General features: G+C 26.2%; 1 protein-coding gene across 6 annotated transcripts in view; it reads right to left on the bottom strand.

Annotated features, from left to right (window-relative positions):
* Window positions 1-3,366: 3,366 nt before the first annotated feature.
* LOC129957083 (mothers against decapentaplegic homolog 4-like) overlaps window positions 3,367-24,479 on the bottom strand; it is a 35,144-nt gene continuing 14,031 nt past the window's right edge. For 4 of the 6 annotated variants that reach the window (XM_056069224.1, XM_056069222.1, XM_056069223.1 and 1 more), the window contains 10 exons: window positions 23,091-23,120; window positions 22,832-22,999; window positions 20,712-20,927; window positions 18,833-18,949; window positions 16,871-16,972; window positions 16,504-16,563; window positions 13,057-13,240; window positions 9,984-10,152; window positions 8,441-8,579; window positions 3,367-6,183 (listed from right to left, as the gene is read on the bottom strand). In XM_056069224.1, coding sequence (XP_055925199.1) covers window positions 5,972-6,183; window positions 8,441-8,579; window positions 9,984-10,152; window positions 13,057-13,240; window positions 16,504-16,563; window positions 16,871-16,972; window positions 18,833-18,949; window positions 20,712-20,927; window positions 22,832-22,999; window positions 23,091-23,120 — 1,397 coding nt within the window. In that variant the 3' untranslated portion in view covers window positions 3,367-5,971. The remainder of the gene's footprint in view (window positions 6,184-8,440; window positions 8,580-9,983; window positions 10,153-13,056; window positions 13,241-16,503; window positions 16,564-16,870; window positions 16,973-18,832; window positions 18,950-20,711; window positions 20,928-22,831; window positions 23,000-23,090; window positions 23,121-24,479) is intronic. The other 2 variants (XM_056069226.1, XM_056069227.1) reach the window with 2 other exon arrangements.

The raw sequence follows: 24,479 nt of genomic DNA, 5'->3' as shown, positions 1-24,479 counted from the left end.
GTTTCTTGAAAAACCAGTGGAAGTGGTGTCTCCAAAATTTCTCACATTCTTTAATAAACTCGTCATGCTAGAGAATGCCTTGGATGACATCAATGTATAATAGTTACAAAATATTTTGCATTTATTTAGAATTTTATTGACTCTTGTGTTGTCCTTGGCAATTAATAGCATCCGGAAATCAAATTTATGCTTTAGACATGTTTTTCACAATTGACTGAAACAAAGCTATACTTGTAGTCACAAAATCTCATACCAAATTGGATATATTTAACTCGTTTCATTTTTGAGTTTACATGTTTCTGAAAGTACAGACTGACAGATGATCAATCCTCTGTTAGATTTTGTTCAAAATTTGATAATGTCCACACTCTGTATACCAAACCTTATCTACCCAGCTCTTTTCATTTTGGAGTTATTATGTAAATTTATATTTAAACAGATGGACTTCCTCTGAATGGATGTTACTCAAAATTTGATGTAAAGACCTTATACCAAATTTCAGCTGTTTACCTTTTTTTTTTCTTTTTCTGATCGGTTTTTTATTATCTTTGTCACAGACAGACATTTCCCTAAAATGTGTTTTTCAAACTCAGAGAGATTTAAAACATGGAGATTCGAAAAATCAGTTACTTATACTATACTACATGTATGAAAGTAAAAAGAGATGGAGCAAAAATGAAATGATTGATAATTTTTACAGTAACTATTAAAGGTAGGATTTTTGTACATTTAATTCCTATGTGAGATTCATCATAAAAGGGTGTAGTTTGCACTGACTTTTTTCCTGCATAAAAATGAAATTTTGGAATTTTTCAATAGAGAGCACTAGACTGCAAAAATAGCATGGAAACTCAAGATAAACAACTATGAATCATTTATCTCAGTTTGTAGCAGAATCCCATCCAAAAAATAATTCAACTCAAACATCATATCTGCTAAAATTTACTATGGAAAAGTGGATTGCATGCAGAATTTGTATTTAATCTGAGAACTCTAAACTCTTATTTGTAAATAAAATATATAAGTAAGGGATTCTAGAATGGTTTTATATTCACCACACCTTAGATAAGGCGATGAGAGACTTCCAGTATGGCGGTTGGTTCTCGATGCCCTTATAGGTACAAAAATGGTGTGGGATGTAACATGGGAAGTAGGGTTGGTTAGATGACTATGTAGTCATGACTAATTAGACTCAAATCTAGTTCTTGCTGCAGTGTCCAGTTATTTAGATATATTCATAAGCCTCAGGACTGGTCAGAATATTTGGTTATGATTATATTTCTTTTCTTTAAAAGTATAGTACTATTTACATGAAACAGGTACTACATTTTTTTATTAGTAGAGAAAATAATTTACAACATAAGAAGAAATTTTAATGCAAAACACACTGTTCTAAAAATTGTCAACCTTTTTCTTTTAGTATATGAGATATTTATATATTTTGTTTCATAAATAATTTTATGCAGACTAAGACATATAAAGAACCACTATTTTTTCCCCCTAGAATATATTTTTGAATTCCTATCATCTAATGGTAAAATGTGCCACGTATAAAGAATTCTGCATGTGGATTATGTTTCTATCTACATTGTTTCCCAAAAAGTAATATTACAGTATTGTGAGGGAAATTTTTTTTTAAGTAATAAAATTCTTGGTTAATGTGCTCAAAAACAATGTTATTCTTACTAGCAAGTTAAAAACTAAACACAATACTGCTTTTTTTATTTTAAATATTCTATTAATTATACTTACAAAGTATGTTAAGCTCTTAGCACAAAGTGACAATTTCACTAAATTTTGCTCCTCAAAACGTAAGTACTCGACACTTAATTTAGGTGCTTGAACCAGTTTCTTAGAGCAGAAACTTGTACTCTCTTGAGAGAAATTCAACCACATGATGAAGACTTTAAAGAAACAAGTAAATATTATACTTGTTAATACCTGATCATATCAGAGATATTTTTGGAACCACATTCTTTACATATTTATGGCAGTAACATTAAAAAAATCTTTCAGATATGCAATAAAATCGTGTTTTCAAAGGATTTCATTCAGTAATGACAGAGAATCCTACCCAGCTCAAAAGGTTAAATAAAGGTACTTCAAAAATATCATTTCTAAAATAACTTGTTTTAGTTTTACAATACAGGATTAAATCAACCTGTCAACCAAAATGACAAAATATTTTAATGTGAAACAAGCTGGAAATCAATTACCTGGTTAACAGGTTAATATAATTTTGTTGAATTGCATAGATATTAATTTTGTGTGCATTCATGTTTTCAATGTAAATTAATCAAATTAGTAAATATTTCTTTGTATCTGAACTGATTTACTCTCTCCTTTCTGCTATTCCCATGATTTTCTTAGGATAATGGCATTTATTAAGCATAATTTAAATAAATGTATTACGCATGCATTTCTTATTTATTTAGCAAAACATGATGCAATATTTTTTTTAAGGCCAAGTTTCTAATGATATTTGTAATTATTCTTTTAACTCGAGAACTTTTATTGAAAATTTATTTAATCTCTTACACTTGCTAATGATAGGCCCGTTTAGTTTTGAGATTTAATGGCTCATTTCAAGTAATTTTATTTGTGATAATATCACATTTTCCAGAATTTAATATATCAGTATAAGGTATCAACTCCTCTCCTCCTTTTTATGTACACCATATCTGCATACAAAATAGATTTTTGTAAACTGAAGTTATGGTCCATAGTAACTCTGTATAAGTATCCATGTTTTGCAACCATAAATAGCAGAACACAGATACTTATGCAGGGTCAGATTCATTTTTATGAATATGTCAAAAATAAGGTTTAATATGTATAATAATACCGAAATTTTAGATTTGTAAAATATTTTCATCAAATCTGTTTTGAAACAATATAATTTTTAAATGAACTTTTTATATTATATTATTCAAGCAAGAAGTTAAAATATTTGTTAAAATTAAATATTTTCTCATTAGTTAAAAATTGCCTCATTTTTCTGTCAGAGGCTTTGAGAGAATTTTTGAATTCTAAAAATGTCTCAAACACTACTTTTTAAAGATAACTTATTTCATAGCTGGAAAATTAACATGCTGATGGACAGTACAACCTTAGCAGCAGTGCCTGCTGCGACAATATTAAATTTCATACATTGCCTGTAGGTGTAGCGCCACAATGCATAATTATAAAATTATGCAATAAGACAGAACGGATTAAGTTGTATACATCACAAGGCGTTCTGTCGTATCATTTTCATGAGCTTGACGCCAGCATGTTAAACTGCTATTTTCAGAATTTTTAAAATAGGATAGCACTTAATCCTAAAATAATCTATCACAACAGAAAAATGCACAAAATATTTAACAATTATCATTATATAGCTCATTTATTAACATTATGATATACATGCCAACAGAAGGCGAAATAAAATTTTACACATGTATGCACATTTTTTTAAATTTTTGTACAGAATCAAGAATTGCAAATATATTCAGGGTGATCTATCTGAAGTGAAAAAGATTTTCAAAGACCTACAAAACAGGTGATGAAATTCGCTCCTCCAGTTGAAGGTTCTTGGAAATTTTCTCACCAGGGTCAAAGCATAGCTTTTCAACATTTTTTGTAAATTGATTCTTTGAGGACTGAATTAACTGGAACATGTACAGCATGAGGTACGAAGACTGTTTGGAAAAGAGTAAAAATCTCTAAAACTTAAAATTACGTATTTTTCAATATATACAATTTATACATGAATTTTTATAGTTTAATTGGTAATGCAGATTGCATTTTTCCCTCAATAACAGATTACATTTGAAAATTTATATATTCAGCATAAAAATAGAACTGCAACTTGTCATTAAAATAACAGTTATAGTACATTTTTTTTTTATTATGGGTCTTATGCACTTATTAAAAAAATCTAATTAGTATTGATTTACTAAACTAAAAGCTTCTAGTTCAATTTTATAAAATAAAACTTGGGATAAGCTACCTAAACATATTTAAATGTTTCTTAAAGAAAATTGCTGAGAAATCATTTTGAAAACAAATCAGTTATAAAAATATTATGATAGATTTTTTCTCTCAATAAAATCATATAATCAACAGAAATACTATCAATAATAATCAATAGAAATATTATGATAGTTTTTCAATAAAACAAAAGCCGATGAAATAAATACAATTTGTTTCATTAGTTTTTCTTAAAAACTGCACAATTATAAAAGCATAGAAAGAATAAAATAGAAAAAAAAAAATAATAATTTTGTAATAACTAATGTGATTTTTTTTAAATAATCCAATTAAACAATTAATGAATGATAAAAAAAATAATAATGTTTCTATATTTAAAACAAAATTTGGATATAAAGCACTGTATTGTTATGCTGACATATCTTAAGAAACTCGTATATCTAAGCATCATACAATATCATGCCAGCAAAATCGCACTGCATAAATAATCAGGGGATATTACAGAAAAGAAAATCTCTAAATGACAGCAAAGGATTGGGCCAGTAAAAAACAACTATGCAATTGTAAACCCACCCAAAAAATTCGATTTTCCCATTTCATATCTTGCACAAAAATAATCTGCTTCAAGCTCTATTCAAAGTTCCTTCAAAGATTTAATCAAAGTACTAATACATTTGATTTAAATATATCAAAATAGCAACAAGAATATCATCTTTTCCAAACAGTAGCTTCGTATGAGTGAATCATCACGATGAAAACAAACAATTTTTTTTTGGTCCTCCAATGCACTTTAAAATTTTTAACTTTTACAATTTTTTTTAAATAAGGCAAAACAATCCTTTTACAGCTTGTGACTAAATGATAAAAACAATTTTAAATATGTTAACAATTTTAAAAATCTTTAAAGAAAAAATCCAAATAAATAAGAGCAATTTATCATTTTTATACAATCTAAAATAATATTTTTGCAATTTGTGACTAATGTTTCAACATAAACAAGAAGCAAAGAATAACACAAATCAAAAGCTAATAACTAGTTTCAATTCAGATTTTATGCACATTCAAAACACACTCATGTTTCACATGATGAAATGTATCATAGCAGGAACATTTTCTATACTATGCAATTCAATCTTAAGAAAAATTAATTCACACGAATATTCATCCAATATTCTGGAAAACTGAATTTATTGCAATTTGCTTCATTTGAAAGAAAGAGAAAAAGCTTCTTATCAAATTTTACAGATAATAAGATTATTTTTGAATTTAATAGTTTTTTTTTTTTCCCACAAAAAATAACTGATGTTTTTAGAAATGGGCAAATAATAATAAATAAATAAAAATAATTTTTGAATAACAAAAAGTTTTCTTTATATGACATTAAGCTTTTTGTATTATATATCAACATTTGATACATATTTTTTTGCTGATTTCAGACACGGTAAAATTTTATTTTCAAAAAGGTAATTTGGGAAAAATCGCAATAAAAATGAATCTCTTAGTAAAATTTATTTCAAGTTTTCACAGATTCTTTTAAGAATTTTGGCATAATAATTTTTTTTTTTTGCACCAAGATTTTTCATTATCTTAAAAGAGCTTTTTATTTTAAGAGTGAGTATCTTTTCATTTTCTTAAAATCCAGAAAGTCAATACACCTTAAAGTGAAAATTAATATTTGTTAATAAATAAACTAATAAAATAAGGCCTTCAACAAATTGTATAGTAATCAAAATAACATTTAAAATAAATATTTTGATGAAATTACTTAAAATTCAAGGTAAATGGAGATTTAATGATTAAAATAATTAAATAAATAAACTAAGCATTTCTATCTCATGAGTGGGTTTTGAAGAGACAAAGGAACAACAGATTGCACATAGTGAATAGAAAAGAAAAAAGAAAGAAAAAAAAATCTGGAAGAAAATTTCACAATCTGAATTAAATAAGAAAGATCACAAGCTGTTTGAGTTGGCAGTTTTGGTCAGAACTTTGTACGAACTCAATCATGTGGGCGAGGATCATGGATGGGCATGGTGTGTAGGACTTCATCTAACAGCTGGAGAGCCCTGTGAAGGTGAACTTCGATCCAACAAGGAGTTTCTTTGATACTTTGTCGGGGATAATCGGGACCCCAACCTTTCACAAAACTCAGTCTTAAAATGCAGAGTCTCCTAAGATCATCTACGCCAATACCTGCAGCTGCAGATAAACCTGGAAAAAATTGATTATTTTATTTTCAATCAAATAAAAATAAATTAAGAAAAACTTATTAAATTTTTATTTATAAATGTATTTCAAAAATTTTTTAATCTTCTAAATTATACTAGTTGATGAAATAAATGTAACAGAGTGAAATAAAATGAATTATTAGCAAACTAAGAAGCAAATTTTATTTTAATTATATTGCAATTATTAGGTCTTTATCACTATTAATGCTCGATAATTGATAAGTAAATTTAATTTTTCTGATTTCTTATTTAATAGATGCTCTTCATACGGAACCAGAATTTAATTGAATAAAAAAATTGATAATTATGTTTTGAAAATATTAAAATATTGAATTGTTATTAAAAATATCAAAGCATATAAAATTTGAAAAATTAATTGCACCAGGATGTGAATAAAAAAAAATCAATTACAAAATACATTTTTACAAATTTGAAACAAAAAAAGTTAAATAAAAGTAAACAGAAACAGATAGAAAAAAAAAATATATTTTTCTCATTAAAACGACTCTAATGCATATTTTTTTTTTTTTTCAAAAGTTACAAATGAAATAAATTAGAATGTAAAATAAACTTGCATTCTAAGTTTTAACCACTTTTCTAAAAAAACATTCCAGTAAGATAAAATAAGCAAAGTAAAATAAAATATTTCTAAAGTTAAACAAGTTTCATAGTTATCCCACATTCATTATATATCTTTTAAGTGCAAAATATTTACATTAAATGACAATTTGTAAGTAAACTGATGATTGACATCAAACACAAACAATGTGAAAGATAACAGTACTTTGATTATCAATGGAAATAATTTTTTTTATAACTCAATCATTTAACGAATTAAATTATAAGAAATCTAATTAATATGTTGAATTTTTAGTTTGTAATACTGTGACTTAAAATGCAACTTCATCAAACAGCTAGGTATTTTATCAAATAAATGAATCATACATATAATTTGGGGAGGACATACACATCCCACAAGTTTTTTTCTTAATTTTTTTAAATATTAATACCAAAATATTTTTACATTTAACAAATGAATTTAAATAATATATTACAACAGAAGATAATTTTATTCTATTATTTTTGTTCGTAAGTGTTGATAAGTAGAGCAAAATACATTTAAAAGGGTTCAAAATGTCTTTTAGAAACAAATCAATATGGTTCCTGGCAGCAACCTAAAATCGAGTTCTTTTATAATATTCAATAAAAGTGTGTAGTGCACATTTCCAGTGTTTTTATGATAACATTACAATCGTTCAGAATTTATCAATGCTTTTAATTTTTTTATCATTTTTCCAAACTTTTAAGTAATCAATATTTTTGGTCATGAACTTTTAAGTCTGATAATTTTTGTTCTTTAATAAGAAATCAAAACTGTAATTTGAAGAATTTTTTAATCAAGAGTTTTAAAGCAAATGTATAAATCTGAATTGATACTTTTGAACCACCAAAACTAAAATAAGGAATAGAAAAAGTGTTCAATCTTGGAGTGTTAAATTTACTCCATTATTGTATTTATTAGATGGCTTTAAAATGTTATATTTTATGAACAGTATAATATAAAAACAATTAACAATAAGGGTCAGCAGTTAATGTAAAACAAAAGAATTTATATAGCAATGCCAGAAAAAAAATCCAAGATCCCTGAATTTGGAAAAAACTGAACTCATTCCAGAGCAAACCCTCGTGAATACCATCTGCAGTTAGCTTAAAAATTTATTTTGAAAAGGTAATGTATGATAGTTATAGAAATTTTACATTGAGGTTACATGTCAAACATGACAAAATCTGAACAGAATTTTGATAATCTAATGTGCATTACCATTGTTTTTTCCGCCTTATTTAATGATCAGTCATAAAGCAGACATTTTAATATTATTAAAACTTCTAACATTTGATTAAATATTACATTTGATTAAAATTAAAATATTATTAAAACTTTTAACATTCGATTTACAAGTTACAATTTATTTCATTTAATAACTCATCCAAGCTTTAAAAGTATCAGATAACTGGGGCACTCAGGACTCTTTGGAAATAATATAATTTTCTACTGAAAATATTTTTGATGTGATTAAAAGCTTTAAAAAATGTTCAAAATATTGCATTAAAGAATTTTAGAAAAGTTTTACAATGAAATTGAAATAATTAAAGAAATTTACACATTTAGCATGGACAATAAATATATTAAAAAAAAAAACCTATTTCAAAATATTTAAATTAAAGTAAAATGTAGTTACTAATTGCTGGTGCTATTCCTCCAACAGAATTCGGTCCAGGAATATGACCAGCTACAGCTGCAGCCTGAGCTGCAGCTGCAGCTTGCGCAGTTAAAGCTTGTTGTTGCATTTGTCGATGGCATTGTCGTAGATCAAAAACCTACATTGAAAAGAAATTTCAAAGTTCAATTCAAAACATAGTATATGAAAAACATTATTTTTGGAAAATAAAAATATTCATGTAAAACATAAATAGCAAAATAATTCAAGTAAAAATATTAGCAAATATGCGTGAATATAATAATAATTGAAAACTTCTTTTGATAATTTTCAAAGTGTATTTTCAATGGTTACAGAACTTTTAACAATTAATAACACACTTGAAATAGAAAAATCTTATAAAAGTTTGAAGTTATTTAGCTGCATTGTTTTCCAACTAATATTTATTACCTGATTCAGCAATCTTAATTCAATATGCAACTAAAACTACAATACAATCATACAAAATTTATCAGTTCAAAGGTCCAATAATGGATTTAAAAATGCAATTTTAAGAATTTTAAAGTTGAATCATGTATTGCATGAAAATAACTGGATTTCTGTGCAGCTTGCAACACCATTCAAAATTACATAGAGAAAAAATATCTTATGTATAAATATTAAATTTATAAAGAAGCTTATCTAAGAAATTTACCCTATTAGCAACATATGGCTGATCTACATGATAATTTAAAAAAATTTAAAATCATAGATAACATTGTGGAAATATTGTATAATATTTTGTGCTGTATTATATTTTAAGAGAAATTTCGGCATTTCTCCATGATAAGTTCTGAAAATTTAACTGCACAAAACTAATCTTAAAATTCAAAAAAAAAATTTATTTTCGATTATATTAATTTTTATGTACTTTCTTTATTTTTAATCAATCTTTAAAAGTATTAAAACATATTTTTAATAATATATTTCCCTTTTGAAGTGAAATTAAACTGGTGTAATTGTTTCATCAAATATTTAATTACATGATATTCTTCTGTTGTTGAAAGCTAAAAAAGAAGAGTTATGTTTAATATTTATAGTTTACATGGTGAATAAAAAAAAAAAAATGAAGTTACAATACCAATAAAGTTAGAAGATAAAAACAGACAGTTGCAATAACATTTTAAATAATTCTATGATGTCATACCACTGATTTTCTATTAGAGAAATTCATGTACACAATGAAAAGAATGTATATAAGATTATTAAAATAATACAGCCTTTAATATAAAGTAAGATTTAAAAACATTTTTTTGAAAGAATCATGGGCATGAAATTATGTCTGAAAGATTTCACTGAAAATTGCATGCGATCAATGCCCCCAGTAAATTAGATGGCTGTCATAGACATCTAGTATACACGGAGATTGAGCATGAAGTAAAAAATCTAACATAATTTTGATTAATTCAGAATGTTAATGTGATGCACATAATAAGAGTGTTAAGTGAGAAAGATTAAGAAATGAAAAAAATTCAATGAAATGGAATCAATAATTAAACACAAAGCCAATTTGGGATTTTCTCACCTTGATATAGGCACTTGGATAAATCTTGTGTACAGCATCACCAGGAGCTCGACCAGCTTCTCTGTCCAGGTAATAACTCTGAACAAAAACACTATGATCACTGAGACATCGAAGCCAGACATCACCTTCACCTCGAAGGTCTAATTGAACTCCTTTGCCAATATGTAACCTGAGAGATAAATTTTTTTTATCAATAAATAACATAAATGATCCAGAAAAGATTAGATTTTCATAGAATTTGACAGTTTTCAACATTGTAATGAATTATAGTTTATATTAGCAAAAATTCAAAATATGACAACATCACCCACAAATGTATACCATAAGATATTTTTCACATCTTTAAAGCAATACAATGTATTTCATAAAAATAGGCATCTTTAGTTAAAAATAAATTTCATCACGAAAAATATCAATTACCAACATTTGAAACTTAACTATATTTAAATATGTCAATCTTGAGCCATTAATTCTGCTTCATTCCATTTGGACTATATACAAGACAACTTAACTTTTTATACTGGTAATAACATTTCCAGATTTTTCTACATTATCATATGTCACTCATTATTATCAGTTGAACATAATTTTGTACATGTCAAATAAATCTGCATCTTAAAGGTGTAACTGAACTTTTTTTTTTAATATGTAGACTAAGGGGATTAAGAATTTTTTTAAGTCAATAAAGCATTAAAAATATGCTGAAAACAATTGCAGGCAGTTAATAAGTAATAAAAAAGAATTGTTTTGACAGGTTATTTTCTTTTTTCAATAGTTAATTTAGCAGAATCTTGTGCAGGTTTGATACGCAAATTAATCAGCAAGTTTCAATCAAGCCTAATTCATTCCTTACAGTAGTTTTTTTTTTTTTTTAAATAAAAGTGAAACAGAATTTCTTTTTACCTGTGCAAAATTCTGTCAAGCACAATATTATGAGGTTGTTTCGACTATCTAAAATAACTGTAAGTTATTATCAGATTTTCAGCCTCTTGGATAGAATCACCTTATGTAGTTTCTATTAATCTTTTATCTCAGAAATATATTCAGTAATTATCTATATTTTAGTTAAAAAGATTTACAAATTTTTATCAACTTTAATAACAGTGAAACTAACAAGGTTATACAATAAAAAGAAAATATGAATGAATACCCTTTATATTATAAAATTGCTGATGCTTTATATTTTCACAATTTTTTATTCACATGTTTAAACACATTTTCTCTTTATTCTGGTTTACTTTTAATTTCTTTTTGTTTCATTTTTAATAAGTTTTTCTCTTTACTTTGTAAACATACATGTATACTATTACCATGTGCTGTTATATAATAGAATGGTAATAATATACCAGACATTTATAAAACAAGAATATTTAGCAAAAATGATTACTTGATTAGTAAAGAGCAAAACCGGAATAAAGGAACATTTAAATATAGATATTTATTACCACAGAATGCATAAAGTAGAAAATATTCATTTTTAGTATTATTTGTATTCTAATCTACCGACACAGAAGATACACAGAAAAATGGGTTTGATAAAACAGGGTGTGTAGTGAGAAATTGCTGCAAAAATTAAGTACTTTTAAGCATCTTAGACCAAATAAAAATTATCCACCTTTGTACAGTACACAAACATAAACCTGCATATTTTCTAAGCATAGGTTATTTTCTGTTTTATAATAATGCATAATTCTTATTGAAAAAAAATTTTTTTTTATTAATTTTAAATGTGCATTTTTTTAATTTTATTATTTATTTTTTTATTTATACAATGTCTTCTATTGTAATACAAATTATGTCTTTTTGATTTTGACAAAAACAAAAAAGGATCATAAAAATGAAAAAACTATCAATACCAAAAATTTAAATCAACTTTTAAAAGATTAACAATCAAAATATGTGATCCTTTTCAATATTTCGTAAAATAACAAACTGCCAAATACTTTAAATAGATAAATTCTTTCTAAAAAATGCTGCCATTGATGTATAAGCATGCCATGACCAAACAGTTTGAATTTGATTTTTAAATATGCAGCAACAAACAAGATTCAACATAACTGGGATAGAAAATGCAAATTTCCTTCTGCATTAACACGCTAAATTTAAAAGTTTTAGTTACAATCATATAAAGCTAAGAACTAATCATTTATTTTAAGCATTACCCTTATAAGACTGGCAAAATTGTCATGAAATTGACAATATATCAATGCCATGTTCTACATAAGTTTTTAAAAACATTTTTTAATAGAGAAAAATGGCAACATTCACACTCAATACATGAAAGTTTAAACATACACTCCTCAGATAAAACATAAATCAATTCTTGAACATCTCAAACACTAAAAATTTTTTAATATTAGAGAAGTTAAAAAAAAAAAAAAAAAAAAAAAATATCGAACATTTCTGAGCTGCATTTAAAAAAAAAAAAAATTCAATATTTCTGAGGCACAACAAGTATGATACAATATGTATTTCTAACTGTCCCTTCCAGATCATTCTTTCAGTATTTCATTAAACAGCAATGCACATTGTTGAAGAAAGAGGGGGGAGGGAAAGGCCCTTTAAGTATTATTTTAATATATTTTGGAACACATGGAACCCTTGTCAGAATTCCTTCCTTTTAATACATCTAATAAACAAGCTTTAACGATTATGCTTTTGAACTATTGCATTCAACATGTGGAGAAGCAAAAAGCAGTCTTTGCACTTTTTGAGAAAATTAAGCACTTTTTAAGGACCTTTTCCCAAAATTAAGAGCTTTTAAGGTGTTTAAAAGTGGTTTTCAAATTTAAGCACTTTTCATGACACTACACACCCTGTAAAAAGCTTACATGCAAAATTAATAATATAAGAACAAAAAAATTTGGAATCAAGAAATAAATTATGTAATATATATCATTCTGATAAGAATGGAATATTGATACATAGTTAAATTATTCAGAAATAAGACAAAAATTAACATTTAATGAATAATTTGTCACAGATATTCAAGTAAGTAATATATATTTAGCATTTTCAAACACACACAAACACACACACACACAAAAAAAAGAAAATATTAATTATAACATACCTGGGTCTTTCACTCTGTTCTGTCCTATGTACATTAGAAAGAGCACCCAAGCAAAAGCGATTACCACCAGAAGGATCAACATATCCATCTACTATTACACTGTTATAAGTGGATGAGACTTTAAAGGTTTCTCCAACTTGTTGATCAAGTTCAAAATATGCAATAGAGCACCAGTATTCAGGAGCTTTTAAAAGAAATGCTCATATAAATATATCCATTAAAAACATTTAAATCAATATATGATTACTACAAAGATTTTTTTTTTTTTGTTACAAGACACAGCATTAACTTAGGAGATCTAAGTATTTCAAAAAATAAAGCAAAAAATAAGTTAGTTGTAAGATTTTTATAATAAATTTAATTATTTAATGTTACAAAATCTAAAAATATGCTTAGATTTGATTATTCAATTGGAACAAGAAAAAAAAATCTTTCATTATAATTTAGCTATATTTTATCAGCCAATATGAAATAATGGTAATTTGAAACAGTTTCATTTCAATTATCTGTTACTAAAAGTTAAAATTAAATTTTAAAAACTGTTAATTTACTAAATTTAATTTAGTAAACAAACATTCACCATATATAATATATGTAAAATATTTCAATGAAAGGTTTTTTTGGAAGGGGGGAAGGGTAAATTTATGAATTCTAAATATTAGCCCAATCAAGTGGTGGAAATGACTGTTGGTACTTTTCATGTTCAGCTAAAAAGTGGATTGTTTTAATTTATTTTCATGTTTTATTAAAATAACATGGAAATTCAAAGTTTCATTTCCCTGTTTAAAAAATATGGCTTATCCACTATAACAACTTGTTAAGAGTCAGGGGATCAACAACCCTTTTTCAAAAATCTGGGAAACTATCAAAAGCATGTGCCCAACCAATATCAAATAATTTTGTATATAAATCTCTATATAATATAAAAAGCTAATGAAATGATAACATATAGCCAATGACAGAATGTGATGATTATAAACACTATCAACAGTGACATGCACCTGAATATTCTGAAGCTGACCAAATTTATCAGCAAAATAACCGAGAAAGTATTAATACACAACAAGAAAAAAAAAATGCTCACAGAAGAATTGAACAATTGAGATGTCTGAATGAAAATGAGTATTTAGGAGAGACTTTATCAGATGATGTACCATTTTTATTAATTGGTACACTTAGTGAAAAATGTACATATTGTGGTGCTCTTTCATTTTCTGCAAAGTATAGCAAATATATTGTTGTCGCCACAGTAAAATTGAACATTAAAAGTTCTTTTACAAGGCAGTAATTCTGTTGCTGTTACTTTTCACTAAAATAACAATTCTTTATTTGGGATGGTGCTTTTTGTCCATCACATGAAATAACTTTCAAAGGTAAGTTGTATTACTTTTAAAGATGTTGTCAATGTTAAGGCTACTAAAAGTTTGATTCCAGTTAATAAACACATAGATTCAAACAAATTTATATATAGGGCAATGATTCTGCTTTGTTGAGTAGAATTTTGGATAGATGTGTTAGATCTGTTTTGCTTATTATTCTAAACAAAATGAAAAGAAATTCTTATGCAAAAATATATGACACTTTATGACAGATATCAAGAATAACCTCAGTCAATTTTGTTTGCTAAATAAACAAAAAGATATTGCATAGCAATTACAGGGGGTTGGTGAGCAGTTAAGAGCAGGGAGATTTGCTCCCTTATTTCATATATATGCATTTACACAATTTTCAAGCCATTTAATTTAGTAAAAAAAAATTAATTACTAAAAATAAATATTTTTATAATATTGCTATATTGAATTGTTTACATTATTTCTAAGCAATTTTTTATTTGTTTATTTTGATGGGAATACATTTAAAATTCTGAGAGTTGCTATGCTTATATATGAACATATTATATATAAATTATTGTTTAGTAAAGATCCTTGAACAAAATATCAGCAAGAGATAGATGGTCTTCCATCCTGAACTTTACAAGTCATCTCTTCCTTTATTGATAGTGTACATCTTCTTTCTAATATTTTAATCCTGAACCTTCAGTGGCATTTGGCTTTACCATTAAAAACAGTTTCTCAACATTATTTTGGTTAACATTGTTAACAAAATACACTAAATGCTTTTATGTATTTTGCTAACAGAATTCCAATCTCTTAATAGGCACTGATATGTTTTTAGCAATGATATTCTATGGTTCCTTTCAATGTCAATTTTCGCTAAATTTCTTAACATACTTAGAATAGCATCATATTATGCATTGCCCTCCCCTCGTTTACATGCTTATTCACTCCTCTTTTATCTTTTTCACATTTTCTTTTGGTTTGATTTTTCATTGTTCTTTTTAATGTAACTGAATCATGTATTTGATATGTTTCTTTTCAGTATGATTATCAGCAAGATATACAGTTAAAGACCATGACTGTTTACTTTGCATGTGAAATTGAAGTAAGCTTTTAAAAAGTGTTAAATATGAAGAACTGCTCAAAGAAGGGCAAATGAAATTTTGGATGCAAGAAGTTTAGTTAAACTGCCAGTTATCGAATCAATCGTCTTTAACATATCTGTCATTGGCACGGTTTTTCTTTATAGGATTTTGAAAATTTTCTAATTTAAAATCCTCATTGGTATTTTAATTTAATAATCAGAATAATTTTTTTAAAAATTTGTGCAGCATCTTACCATCATTATTATCAAAAATGCAGATAAATTCTTTATTCAAAAACTAAGTTTCAGATAAAAAATGAGTATATTTCACAAATCTAGAGTTTTTAAATTTCAAAAAAAAAAAAAAAGTAAATTATTTAAAATGTTTATTGCAACCTGAAGAACTAAAGATTTTTAAATCAAAATTAACTGATGAATTGTAAAGTTAACTCTTTATTTATAGATTTATTTTATCATAATTTTTTCATCATTAGATAAGTTTTGGCATGGAATAAGTCCAGAAAGGATGGGGAAAACTCTTTTCAATTAATAAAATAATTTATGGCAATTAGCTTGCCATTGGAGCTATACTCTTCAAGTTCTTACAAATGTAGTCAGAAAAGTAAGCATATTACAAAGATATCAGCAAGATTTAATTAGCACTTTTAGGTACAATCGGCATATAAATGGATAATAAACTATTTGCAAAGCTAATATTTTACATAAAAGCATTTTTGCAGATTTGCTTTTTTTAATAAAATAAATAAATAAAATTATACATTATCATTATTATTGAAACACTGCTAAGAAAGTATTTAGAAAATCTGTTTTAAAAAAAAATATGAATTTCAAAAAAAGTGAAATAAACTGAGTGTAAAGATTACAATGATACAATATTTACAAATCTTGCAGACAGGATTAATTTAAAATCAAACAATTAATAAAATTTTAAATATTTCTTAGTAAAACAAATGAAGTTTTAATATAACGATATTCACTTTTCCAATGCAATTTCATTTAACTTACCAGGTTGATTAGAAAGAGCACCTTGTAAAGTAACGTCAGAATGTAACTGCGGATGAGACCCTGAAAACAGTATTTTTTAGTATATTTTATTTATAGATTCATTTTATAGTACATTTTATTTATTTCATTTATCATAAACATTACATCAAAATATATGACTGAAAATATTTTAAATTGCTTATTAATCTTTTATATGCAGTAAAATCTCTGATAATTAGTATTCATTTATCTAGAATTATAAGACTTTTAAAGATTTATTGGAAGGCATCAATTATACTTTTACCAGAGTTTATTTTGGCAAATAAAAATTAATTTATATTAAAGTAAAACCGATATGGAAAAAAAAAAAAAAAAAATGCATACTTACAATAACCACCACCTTGGGGCCTCATTGAAATAGAATTTTCTGGTGGTACCATTGACTGAGTGTATGACAATGTGCTTCCCCCGGTCCATGTATTTGATGAATCTGAAATTATTATTTCTCACTATTTAAAAAATAATTATATAGATAAATTAATAATAATTATGGCAAAAAAATCTAATATTATTTATTACCAAAATATATTTGCTATCCATTCAAATTGTAGCGTTATAGGTAACTTCTAAACATTAGGAATAAATATAGTTGAATTCTAGATTAGGGTGCCCCTTCACGTCACCAAGGATGCTAACAGTTCCAAAACATCAAATCAGATGGCTGACAAAAAACATGTAAAAGTTATTGTCAGCCATCTTAATTTTTGACTTTGACGACTTCTCATTATGGACTTGGGAGGTGAAGAGGCACCTTAATCTAGATATCAATAGAAAATATTTTCAATAAGAAAACTGCTCAAAATGATAAGGGCATAGATATTTTATATTGTTTCAGTCAAAAAATATAATACAATTGAAAAAATCACAATCTCTAAATTATTACGCACAATTCCTGGTGGTATTGTCATATTTCTTAAAATATATTTAACACACTAACATTTAAGATAAAAAATAAAAAGTCCTACTCCTCAATAGACATTATTTATGCAAAAATGTTGAAATTCAAAGTTTCAAACATCGGTCTGTTTTATTTACAGAAGAGCAAAACTATTTAAAATATATGAGTTAAGAAGGTTTTATTAAATATAACTAATAGATACTGTGGACTTTATACAAATTTAGATATAATTTTCTTCAGCAATACATATATTGATTCAAACAACACAAAATATTACTTTTTATGTAAGAGCATTTTTTCTAACTGTAAGTATGTATGTGCAGTTGGAAAATGATTTAAAAATTAGCTTGTGGGCACTCTTTGAGGAAACCCTCTATATAATAAAAAAAAAAAAAATTCTTTTCATAATCCTGAAAATTTATTTAACAAAACAAAGAGGTGCATACTAGAGTAAGAATGAAGTTTTATATCACAGCCAAAAGTGATTACATTTAAATGATACTTTCAATTCTTTAAATTTCAACAAAAGTCCAATATTTGCCATTAGTGGAGTTTTCTAAATCATATAATGCAAACCCTAATTGTGTTGCATAAAAATGCAGCATTTTCCAAAACTTCCTTTATATTTTCTTCTATCAAATACTTTAATATTTATAAATAAAAATAGTTACAAAAGTCATTTCATCTAAAAAAATAAAATAACAAGATTCATTGAATAACCATTTATAACTGAATTTTGATTTAGTTATTTCATATTCATTTTCTTATTATTTTTCACAGCACTTAAGTTAGAGCAGAACATTTTGGATTAAAAAAAAAAAAAACTATCCTATATGTTTATATTCTATATACTGAAATATATTTTATATTTGTATCTATTTTGAGCTAAATTTTGTTAAATTATTAAGCAAATTACTGTTATTATTTAAGTGTGATAGAATTTGCTATTATTTGTCAAGTGATATACTATAAAACACTGAAATTAAGATGCTTTTGCACCAATTTTCTATTTCTAGTAATCAGCAAGCTGCTTCCAAGTTCATAAATTTCATAAACAAAAAAAGAGCATTTTTTGTCATTTTCAAAAAAAAAAAAAAAAAAAAAAAACATTGCAAAGATTGCTCAGGCAAATCACAAGTTTACAATGTTAGGTATGAATTCTTGATGCCAATTCTGACTGTTATCAAGCTAATAAAAAAGTACCAGTAATATATACCAGCATTTTTTGTTAAAATAATCTATATAATATGAATAAATTGAATCCATTTTACTGATTAAAATATCAGTATAAAATTGTATATCTGATGGTAAATAATATACAATGCAAACTTGCTGGGACAATCATTAAAGAAATCAGAAATCAGAAAGAAAGAAAATATATAAGTATCTTACTGCTATTAGAAGTAAAGCTTGAAGGAACAGCTGGCTGTGGTGGAGATGTTCCGAGACCATTTATTGTATTAGGAGTTAAATGAGGAGAAAGTGTATCTAAGGTTGTATTTCCATTGACTATATAAAAACGATATGAAAAAACACAATTAGTAAATAAGTAGAGGTATAATATTTCAAAATCCAGTCATAAATAGCAATATATATAGCATTTTAATCCTTTGCAGTTATACTAAGTTTGTACAGAAATGTGTGGCAGGTCAAGATTTATAGAATTCCAATATTTTCATTCTCTTTCAATTTCACTATTGTTGGTAAGTTCTAAATGCATCACTAGTCATTCACTGGAGCTATGCCATTATTAAATTACAAGTATAAATATTTTCAAATCAGTTTTTATCATATAATAAATCAAAGCTAATGTATAAAGAGTGAAAATCAAATTTGTCGTCAGTACTTTCAATTCAAATCTTTCAGTAACTATTGACATTTTAGAGTGCTATTTAAATATTTTAAGAAGTGAAAAGGTATAATTATAAACTTAAATAACATTTCAAATTATGTATCACTGAGGCTTGATGCCACAGTATATTATAAGATTGATTTGTTCTTTGCTATATTGACTTTTAACAAGAAAGGTAAAAAAAATTGGTTGATGAGAAAATACATTTAAATGAAAAAGGTTAATATATAGAAAGAAAAAAAAATGCAAGGTGAATATAAAATATTAAAATAACTTAGAACTAAAGCATTGAAATTCCCTCAAACTCTAAAATCCCATTTATACTTTCTCATATATGTAATATAGAGAAGGTATTGTAATGGTCAAACATTTGAACAAAAAATATTGATGAATCCTTAGGTTTTCAACCTCTCTGAATTCGAAAAATACATTTTTGGCATTATGTCTGTGACAAAGATAACTAAAAAAACACTTCCAGCTAAATAGATGCAATTTGACATGCAGGCTTTAAAATAAATTTGTAGATTTTATCAAGTTTTGAGAAAAACCCATTCAAAGAAAGTCTGTCTCGCTGTCTGAATATACACAATTACAAAATTACCAAACAATGAGAGCTAGATCAATAAAATATGGAGACAGATTTAATACCTACAGTGTAGACACCTATGAAATTTTGAACCAAATCCAACAAGGGGTTGACCGTTTGTCAGTCTGCACATTCAGAAACATGTAAACACAATAACTCAAAAACTCAATGACTTTAAGTGTATCAAATTTGATATTGGATTTTGTGGCTGCAAGAGCAATTTTGCATTAAATTTTAATTTCAACAGTTTGAGAAACATGTCTAAAACACCAATTAACATTCTGTTTTAAAACAACACTAGGGCTATTTTGGGTCGGACCTCATAATTTTGAACTGCAATCAGATGACACTTGAGGTGGCAGCCCCTTCTCCAAATACCAGCAACAACCCTCTCTCCAACATCAGCGAGAGGACCCAATGGGTTTAATGTGCACTAGATCTGCTTACACGGCGGTTCTTCGGTAGAATCGAGTCTCAAACACAAAATCCTCCAGTTCTAAATTTAAAACCTTACCACCAGGCCACTGCAGTCCCCCAATTTTCAGATATTATTAATCGCATATCAGAGATTAATCACTAAAGATCTCTCTGATAGTCACAAAGAAAAACATACTAGATTTAATAAATGCTAAATTAATTGCAAAGGTTAATATTCTGCAACTAATGTACACCAATGTCATGCAAGTTCTCTGGGGTAATACCTTTATTACAAAGTATGGAGTAAATTTTAGTGAGACTATTTCACCTCTTTTTATATATAACATTTACAATATTTTCTCTACATTTATTCCATACATAAAAAAATAGCATATTCGGCATTAAACACAGCTTACTTTGTGACATGGTTTGTGCCTCTGGCCCAGGAGAAAAAAACCCAGGTGATGGAGTGGATAGGGGAGCGACAGAAGGCGTGGTGGGAGGAGTGGAAAGCGAAGCAGATGTTGCAGAATGTGGTGGGGCAACAGATTGTAGCTGCTGCGTGCACACTGTCAGAGGCTGAGTAACTGGCTGGGACTGTGGAGAAATACTTGGAATGGCAGAAGCTGCTACTACAACAAAAAGAAGTAAGAGTTTAACAGATATTTTTCGTAATAGATATCACAAATGCAGAGAGAAATGTATACAGGCTGCAAATAAAATAAGGGTATTAACACAAAATTTATGAAAAGGAGAAGAATGAAGCATTTCACAGTTGCAGAAGGAGAATTTTTTATATGACATCATATTATACAGTTAAGAGAATGCATCTAAAACATTTCAATGAAAATTAACTGTTACTTATATTTTATTCAACATATAATCTCGGTTATTTGAGATACTTAAATATGAAATAATTAAATTAACTCTTCAAATTCTACATTAAATATTTGTTACCAGACAAAGTAAACAGTAAAAAAATGAGAAAATCCTAACAACGTAAATGTACATTAATCTATAAAAAATAATCAATATATTAAATAATATTCTAGAAAACAATTCCCCTAGTAAAAAGAGGTACACATGACAGTTACTTTTTAATATATATATATATTGAACAGGTGGAAAGAATTGTATTAATTCAAAATTAACTGTTGGCTATATTTCATTCAATATATAATCTTAATTATTTGAGATGCTTAAATATGAAATAATTAAACTAATTAAATCTGCAAATTCTACGTTAAATATTTGATACCAGAAAAAGTAAACAGTTAAAAAATGTGAAATCCATAGCAATTTAAATGTACATTAATTTATAAAAAAAAATAATATATTAAATAATATTCTAGAAACAATTTCTCTAGTAAAAAAAAAAAGAAAGAAAAGAAAGATGGTTACTTTTTAAAATATATATATATATATATATATATATATATATATATATATATACATACACATATATATATATATATATATATATATATATATATATATATAAAGTAACCAATCTAAAGTAAGAAATAGTTTGAAAACGAAACTAAAATGAAAACGAAACAAAACAGTTTCGAAAATCGCAACTAAAATTTATTACCCATTTAAACTAAAACCAAAAAAGAACTTCATAGTATTTAGAGAGCGCAATTGCAGCTACTTCTAAAACACAGATGAATTGATACAAAAGTATTAGAATCAAGTTAATAGGAAAATCAAATAAAAATTAAACCAAAAAAATTATAAAAAATATAAAAAAGAATCTGGCCTGAAGACTTTTTCAAGGGTCACCCTCAGGCACGGATTCAAAAAAAGGGATTTTATCTATGAGGAAATGCAGACATTTGTCTAATAATGATTCCTCGTGACCCGAAAATCCCCTGAAATTATGCCCAAGAGATATACCATTTTAACAGAAAGGAAATACAAAACCACAAATTAATAAATGCATATTCAAACATGGCACAGATTTTGGAGAAAAAAAGCTGAACTTTACAAAATAATAAATTGTTCCAAACAAACATTGAGAAATAAAATAAATATGATTACTCATACAAAATAAATTCACACAAAAAGCGCTCGAGATACTAAAAATATTGTAGAATTATTACATAAAAGAAAATTGATTAATCTCAAGAAATGATAAAATTCGATTTCCAAAAAGCTGGAATCTGTACTTTCACAGAAATATGCCATGTCTGCATCTTGCTCACACTATCTCATTTTATTCAATATTTTATTGTAGATTTCGGATAAGTACAACAATATGATAAGAACTTGAATATCATGAAATTAGAAAAGAAATAATGTCATTTTCAGAATATATTTTCATTTCACTGAAATAATGTCATTTTGAGATTATATTACATTTCAGATTATTTATTTATCATTTTTAGATTTCAATGTTTTATAAAATAATGTCATTTTCAGATTTTAAATTTTAGAATATAAATAGTGACATTTTAATTGGTATATTAATTAATTTAATCAAAAAACTAGCATTTGCATTAAAGGATTGACATATTAAAATATGATTACGCACATATAATCATTTTACCTTGAGTAGGTGCCATGAGTGGCCTACCGAAAGGATCTGTAGGTGGTTGGGCTGGATGGTGTTGAACAGTTTGAGGAGTATGCTGAATTGTTTGCATGTTGCTAGGACCGCAATCCAACTCACCATATTCATTCTTCACCATCTGGTTTTCACCTATACAATGTTGCAAAAAGAAAATAAATAAAAAACAATATAATCTTATTTTTTAAATCCAGAAAGCAAAAGTATTTTATAGTAAACTTACCAGGTGTTTGAAGTGTTAACCCAGACAAATCTGAAAATAAATAAATAAATAAAACTTAATTCACTAATTTAACAGCAAAGCATTTGTCTAATTCTAGTTCCACATCTGATTAAAATTAAAATGCTTTCGACTTATAACACAAGTACTTAATAAATACATTTCTTGAAATATATAATTAAGAGTAATTTTAAGAAAATGATCTTGGCAATTTTTTATCATTAAAAACAACAACAAAAGAACAGCAACTAATAGAAAATAAAACATTATAAATCAAACTCTGTGCAATGATCTTGAAAATTTTTTGGAAAAAAAAAATTATAAACCATCTTAGATGCATAGAAATACACACAGCAAAATATTCATCATTTCTTGGCTGAAATCAAAATTTAAAAGAATAAAAGTATCAAAGAAACTTTTTTTAATAATGCCTAATTAGCAATTTTTTTTTTTATTTGTACTTGTTAAAATTTTATACTTTTTTTAGAGGCCTTTATTTTTTTATCACCTTTCATTACACTTAACTTTTATGAAAAGCAATGCCACTTTCATACTTTATAAATTCCACTTACAGGCTTTCATATACTTCATACTTAAAAAATACACATTGCAAAATATTCATTTCCTGAATGAAAAAATTATGCATAATTAATATTTTAGGATAAAAAAACGTAAAAGAATAAAAAGTATCAAAGAAACTTTTTTAATAATGCATAATTAGCAATTGCTCGAAATCTTATTATTATTATTATTTTTTTTACCTGTACATGTTAAAATTTTAAATTTTTTTATAGGCCTTTAAATTTTTATCCTCAATCTATATACTGAACTTTTATTGAAATGAATGCCTCCTTCATATTTTAAGATTTCCACTTATAAGTAGGACTCACCAGAAGAAATGCAAAGGTAAATCAAATTTTAAAACTTGCTCAAAATTAGGAAAGGAATTAACAAAACAGAAGAAAAGAATTACTCACTCATAAGCATATATTTCTTCTTCCTAAATGAATTCTAGTTTTTCAAAAATTCTATTGTAATAAGAATCAATAAGATGTTTTTTTTCTTTTCTTTATATAATTTACATTCATTATGTCAGTGGTCATTTACTGATCACAATAAGTATATTTAAATTTGTATGTGAAAAATTTTGTGTGACAAATACAGATTTCATTAGGTAAACAAATTATTTACTAATAAAATCCTGGAAACTCAAAAAATAAATTGGGCTAAATAAAAAAAAAACACAATATTCCTGGAGAAAAAAATTCTGAAAAGAGAATTCCTCGCTAAAAGGAAGTTTGACCATTTTGACAATCCATCCAAAACCTTATGCAAGTTCCACAATCATCTACAACCTTATAGCTTGTATTATTGAAACTATTACTGACACAA

The sequence above is a fragment of the Argiope bruennichi genome, chromosome 11 (assembly GCF_947563725.1).
Source record: "Argiope bruennichi chromosome 11, qqArgBrue1.1, whole genome shotgun sequence".
Classification (NCBI taxonomy): Eukaryota; Metazoa; Arthropoda; class Arachnida; order Araneae; family Araneidae; genus Argiope; species Argiope bruennichi.
The sequence above is the reverse complement of the archived record's forward strand: the minus strand, read 5'-3'. Positions and strand labels throughout refer to the sequence as shown.